Source organism: Grammomys surdaster, unplaced genomic scaffold (assembly GCF_004785775.1).
Source record: "Grammomys surdaster isolate TR1022 unplaced genomic scaffold, NIH_TR_1.0 219, whole genome shotgun sequence".
Lineage (NCBI taxonomy): Eukaryota > Metazoa > Chordata > Mammalia > Rodentia > Muridae > Grammomys > Grammomys surdaster.
The window spans coordinates 2,051,637-2,057,121 of NW_021604664.1; the positions used below are offsets into that span (position 1 = coordinate 2,051,637).

Here is a 5,485-nt window from a genome sequence, read left to right on the forward strand (position 1 = left end):
CCTTCGAAGGTCTCTTCACCCTTCCTGTTCTAGAGGGATCACCTTGCCTCAGATTTTAAAGGGTGGTGGCAGGTATTAGGCACACAACCTTGGTCATAGCCTAAGGGTTCCCAGAAATCTAGGAAGCCTTGTTCACAGTACTTCAGAAATGAGGTTTACTCTCCTCAAGCTCCCAGGCCTGAGTCTTTGCTTCCTACCCCACTTAAGTGCCATTGCTATAAGAACTCCTCTGAGTTGTGGCAGCAGAGGCCCTGAAGGTTCCCCCCATCGGGTGTTTATCTGGTTCATAACACCAGGCTACAGATGGGTGTGTCTTTGTCCTAACCAGGATATAAACTTGCTAGGCTGGCTTGGCAGGGTGACAGTGCCAGCCCCGGCCTCAGGCACACCTTCTGTTCTACATTCCTTTGGACTAAGTTTGTGGATGTGTCCTAAAGACCAGAGTAGTCTTGGTTCTCAACATATCATTCAACCAATTTGAAGCCCATGTCAGGAGCTGCTAGCTGTTCCTTAAAGACCAACCCTAGAAGGGTACCTGTGTTTGCTGGCAGGGATGTCCTTGTGATTAGGGCCACTGGGTTCAAACTGTGCCCCCTTCCTGGCTCCCAGTTGGCTCCAGCTGGCAGGAGGCTGGGCTCAGTCAGCTGCAGGGCTGACATTTCCTCCTCCTGATTCTTAGTTTGCTTGGCAGGTTCCCCATAGAAAAGAATGACAGCAGGGTAGGGCTGCTCTGCTTCCCAGCCTGGGTTACCAAATTCAGTACAGAGATGTAAGTTAACTCTGACCATGCCAGCCTATAGGCAAACTTGCTTCCTTGGGCAGTGGCTGGCTGATCTCCAAGGCAACAGACCCTCAGAGCACTGAGCTCTTGACTAATAACACAGCATGTATGAGCCAGAGAGTGCCATCAGTTCTGCGTCATCTGCCCCCTGGGGACAGGGGGAATGTCCTAAGGACATGGCCAGATATCCTGCTCTGGCAGATGTAGCCAGTGATTCTCCTATCCCAGGGGATGATCGAGGATTCCTTAGGACACTAGTAGTCCTCTAACCTGGGCTTTAAAGGCTTTATGATCCTAGCCTTCCAAAGCAAATAAAAAGGGCAACTGAACACATGTACCCACCCACCTCTGCTTGCCTCAACTTGGGGATGGGTTTATTAGCAAGGAGTTAGATAACTCTGACTCCGCTTAGAGATCTGCAGTCCTGATGTTTAAAAGCAAATTGAGACCATGGTTTTTAACACCAAACAGATGACAAAATAGGTTTCTCACCCATTTAACTAGAAGTTCTATCTGTCCTTAAAGCTATAGCCCTAATATCCTCTGACTCAGATCTGGCCAGAGCTTGCCAACCCTGTCCCCTTTACCTGCTCCATCCAGGACTTTCTGCCCCAGAACTCCTGGAGTTCCAGCATCCAAGTATGGATGAAGTTCAAGTCAGCCTGAGTGCTCTGAGGCCCTGCCCCCACACCCTCTGCCTCACAGCCCCACTGTGAGGTCAGCACCTTCCAATGAGTTCCGTCTAGAGGTGTGTGGTGGGGCTGGGGACTGGACATGGCCCCCTGCCCCCAGCCTGACTCCTGCCCAGCTGGCAGCCCCCTTGGCCTGATATATCTGTCCCTTTTGATCATCCCTGCTTCAGGTGCCTTCTGCCATTAGCCCTCCAGCCAGAGCCCCTCCCTTTTCCAGGCAGGGCAAGCCATTTGTGTCCTTCCAAGGGCCACAGGGTGGGGGTGGACTTGAGGTCCTCCACAGGCAGGTGACTGGCCTCTGGTCTTGTGGCCTTGTTTCTGCAGCTGGAACCTACTGTGAATGCAGCCTTGGCCTCAGCCGTGAGGCCCTTATTGCCCTCATTGTGGTGCTGGCTGGTGTCAGTGCCAGCTGCTTCTGTGCCCTCGTTGTTGTGGCGATTGGTGTCTTTCGGGCCAAGGGGTGCGTGAGCTTGGGATTGGGCACAGTGGGAGTGAGGCTGTTAGCCCTGGGCTGTTAGTCACGCTCTGAGGGGCCTCTTCTTGGGGTGGTTATGTCATGAGAGGCTGAGAGGCTGGGGATAGTGTTTTCCATGGCGTGTGTTGGGTGTGAGGGTTTTAGGAAGATGTTCCAGGGGACTTCCAGACATGTGGAATGAGCATTTCTCCAGAGTTCACACCTGCCTTTGTCCTCCTCAGTGACACGTGCCCTGGACACTCGGAAAACAGGTAAGTGTGTTAGAGGAAGTCTCAAGGGTGAGCCGTGTCCTCTCTCTGCCCCCTCCTGGAAGTGCAGCTCACAGTTGTATTGAGAGCAGTGTCCTCAAGGGCTGGCTTCCCCTGGGTGGCCAAGGCCTTGTGGGCTCATGCTGATGTAGTCCATCATGCAGGTTGGTGGGGCCCTATGGGGTCCAGGAAGAAAGCATAGACCTGCACACGGTGCACGTGGAGTCCCACCTCATGGACCCTGATCTGGAGGTATCCATGATGCAGTCCTTGGAGAACCAAGGCCTCATGACCATGACTGCTCCTCTAGAGCCACCTCCACCCCCTCCCCCTCCTCCCCTACCTCCACAGTAGTGGAGGGCAGCTAGGCTGGAGAATTAAACAGTATTTAGTGATTATGTGCTGTCCTTCTTGCATGTCCCTCAAGAGGCAGTGTTTGTGCATGAATCATGGTGGGTGTCTCCACCCTGAGTTACTGAGCCACACCCTTGGGTTTCTAGCTCCTAGCCCAGCTGGCCAGTTCAGCTCTTTCTTGCACTTTCCTACTGTTGATCTTAGAAAGATGACTGACCTTGGGCCCTCCCACCTTTCCAGATTCCCCAAGACAGGACCTGTAAGCTGGCAAACCAAAAGGGAGCTGCACTGACTGGCCTAAGGCCAGTGCCCTTTCCACTGACACTGTCCTCAAGGGTTCCAAGGTGGAGGGGGTGGAAGCAACGTCTTTTCAACACTTCCTCTTTTGCCTTAGATGTGTCGTCCCTCCTACATTTCCAGGTCTCTCCCTCTGCGGTTAGGCTCCATCATGTGTTTACATTTTCACCAATGTACAGTTAAGAGACTGGGGTCCTTTTAGTATCTGTGGGGTCCTTTTGCTGAGTAGGAATGGAATTGCGACTGGGGTATGGAGCAAGGCACTGGGAACTGCATTCTATACAGCACTGGTGGCTTTGATCCTGCTCTTTAGGTCTCACGGGGAGGCCAATGATTTCATCAGCTCTATTCCCACCTCAAGGCCGAGCCAAGACTGGAGCTCTGGACAGGTGGTTGGCAGTGCTGGGTTGGCTCTGTGCCTAATCCCCGCCCAAGTCGAGGAAGCAGCGGTGGGACGGAAACTGTTGTGCTAGGGCAAGAGAGTTGATACTTGTGCAGGCAAGGCAGAGACAAGCTCTGGGTCACCTGGACTCCGAAGCCTCACAGGGATCGAGGTCCCCTTGTGTTCTCGAGCTGCCCCCATGCGAGGTTCTTTTTTCTCGCGGCTTCCGCCGCAACTCTCTCTGCTGCTGCTGCTGTCGTTGAGGCGAGTCTGGACCCAGGAGCACATTGGAACTGCCCCTTCCAAATCCCCGGTGGCCCCCGAATGCCCCGAGGCATGTTCATGTTCACTAGGCGGCAAGGCCAATTGCTCCGCACTCGCGCTGCCGGCGGTACCAGCGGGGCTGAGCTGGCAAGTACGCTCACTGCTGCTGGATCACAATCGCGTGAGCGTACTGCCTCCAGGTGCCTTCGCTGATGCAGGCGCGCTGCTAAACCTAGATCTGAGGGACAACCGGCTTCGGTTGGTGCACGCGCGAGCTTTCTGGGGTCTGGGAGTGTTGCAATGGCTGGACCTGAGCTCCAACCAGCTGGAAACTCTGTCTCCTGGCACTTTCGCGCCGTTGCGCGCACTGAGTTTCCTCTCCCTAGCGGGTAACCGACTGGCATTCCTGGAGCCTTCAATCCTGGGCCCGCTCCCATTACTGCGGGTGCTCAGCCTGCAGGACAATTCACTATCGGCACTTGAAGCGGGTTTACTAAATAGCTTGCCTGCCCTCGACGAGTTGCGCTTGCATGGCAACCCCTGGGCGTGCAACTGCGCGCTGCGCCCGCTTTGCACCTGGCTGCGTAAGCACCCGCGTCCTGCCTCAGGTGAGCCATCTGGGGCGCAGGACGAATAATGTTTGGTGCAATTGCTGCCATCTGATGCCACTCCTGTGTCCCGCAGAAACTGAGACCCTGCTTTGCGTGTCTCCAAGACTCCAGACGCTCAGCCTTCTGACAGCTTTTTCGGACTCCGCCTTCAAACAGTGCACTCAGTCACTCGCAGCGCGAGACCTGGTGGTGGTCTATGCTCTCGGGCCAGTCTCTTTCCTTGCCAGTTTGGCCGTCTGCCTGGCATTGGGCTCCGTGCTCACGGCTTGTGGTGCACGGCGCTGCCACCGCCGCACCACAGTGCGCCACTTACTGAGGAGACAGCTAGAACCCGGGGGCTCAGCCTCTCTGGAGGCTGCTGGGAGCCCAGGGACACCAGCTATCCAAGCCTAAGGGGACTGCGGTTGTTTCTAGCGCTCCTGCAGTGCTCCTCACTTTGAAAACTCGCCCCAAATCCCTGATCCTCCCTTCACATTCCCTGTAGGCGTCAACAATAGACAAAACCCGGAAATTTTCTGACATTCCTTTAGGCATCACCACTGAATACCGGGATTGGGGTGGCTGTGCGCGCCGGTGTCCCTGGGGCAGAGAGGCAGCGCGCTGCTGCGCACCGGTGGCTCGGGGAAGGCACGCGCTTGGACACTGGGAGAGCTGGTCATGTACAAGGTGGTGGGTGAGTGACACCGGACTGGGAGGCGGATGGCGCTCCCTGGTGCCCAAGGTGCGGGGCTCGTTATGAGCCAGCGTCTGAGGAAGCCTATTGTGGCTGCAGGCAGAAGAGAAAGCTCAGCCCTCTTGGAGTCTGGAGCCCTAGACATCTGGGAGCCAGAGAGCACCCCTGGGAAGCACTGCCACTAGGGCAGTGAAGGCTAGCCCTAGGAAAGGTCAGAGCCAGCCCAGTGAATGGGGTGGGGAAGGGTCATGGGAGAGAGAGGTGAAGCAGGAGAGAGGTGGAAATCAGATTGCAGAGAGCAGGCGCTGGAGGAGGGGTGGAGGGTGACCTAGCAAGCTGGGGCCATGGGCCCCCACTGTAGCTTGGGGTAGTGGCTGGAGGAAGGATGGAGCTACCATTTCTGATCCAGACTCCTCCGACCGGGGCCACTTAGGCCCCTCACCCCACTGCTCAGAGACCTCAGGGCCCTGCCTCTGCCGGAGCGCCCTGTGGCCCTGCCCAGCCGGCTCAGCTCTGGCCCATCCTCAGCCGCTCTGGTCCGCACCTTGGTCCTGCAGGGGCTGCCCGCCAGGCAGCAGAGCAGGCGGACGGGAGGCCCAGGGTGGGCAGTCTCTGGGGCGGGTGGGCTTCCCTCAGGCCTTCCCGAGCAGCAGGACTCATCAGTGTCCTTGGCCGGGCTAACTGGGCAGGTGGGCGCCTCCGGGGGCC

The 5,485-nt window shown here is 56.7% G+C and overlaps 2 protein-coding genes across 2 annotated transcripts; both read left to right on the forward strand.

Annotated features, from left to right (window-relative positions):
* Positions 1-1,531: 1,531 nt before the first annotated feature.
* Tmem210 (transmembrane protein 210) lies at positions 1,532-2,592 on the forward strand. Its single transcript, XM_028772782.1, has 4 exons — positions 1,532-1,643; positions 1,798-1,933; positions 2,170-2,199; positions 2,361-2,592. Exons 1-4 carry the CDS (start codon positions 1,556-1,558, stop codon positions 2,548-2,550), a joined length of 444 nt encoding a protein of 147 aa, XP_028628615.1. The 5' UTR covers positions 1,532-1,555; the 3' UTR covers positions 2,551-2,592.
* Positions 2,593-3,304: 712 nt separating this feature from the next.
* Lrrc26 (leucine rich repeat containing 26) lies at positions 3,305-4,619 on the forward strand. The gene is made up of 2 exons (XM_028772974.1): positions 3,305-4,101; positions 4,178-4,619. The coding sequence occupies exons 1-2, from the start codon at positions 3,429-3,431 to the stop codon at positions 4,495-4,497; spliced, it is 993 nt and encodes a 330-aa protein (XP_028628807.1). The 5' UTR covers positions 3,305-3,428; the 3' UTR covers positions 4,498-4,619.
* The last annotated feature ends 866 nt before the right edge of the window (positions 4,620-5,485 follow it).

Bases quoted from the DNA above. Each gene is read 5' to 3' on its own strand.
- Tmem210 (XM_028772782.1), top strand. From the start codon at position 1,556: ATGGCCCCCTGCCCCCAGCCTGACTCCTGCCCAGCTGGCAGCCCCCTT. The intron at 1,644-1,797 runs GTGCCTTCTGCC...TTGTTTCTGCAG, and splicing joins TTTGATCATCCCTGCTTCAG to CTGGAACCTACTGTGAATGC. The intron at 1,934-2,169 runs GTGCGTGAGCTT...TGTCCTCCTCAG, and splicing joins GGTGTCTTTCGGGCCAAGGG to TGACACGTGCCCTGGACACT.
- Lrrc26 (XM_028772974.1), top strand. From the start codon at position 3,429: ATGCGAGGTTCTTTTTTCTCGCGGCTTCCGCCGCAACTCTCTCTGCTG. The intron at 4,102-4,177 runs GTGAGCCATCTG...TGTGTCCCGCAG, and splicing joins GCACCCGCGTCCTGCCTCAG to AAACTGAGACCCTGCTTTGC.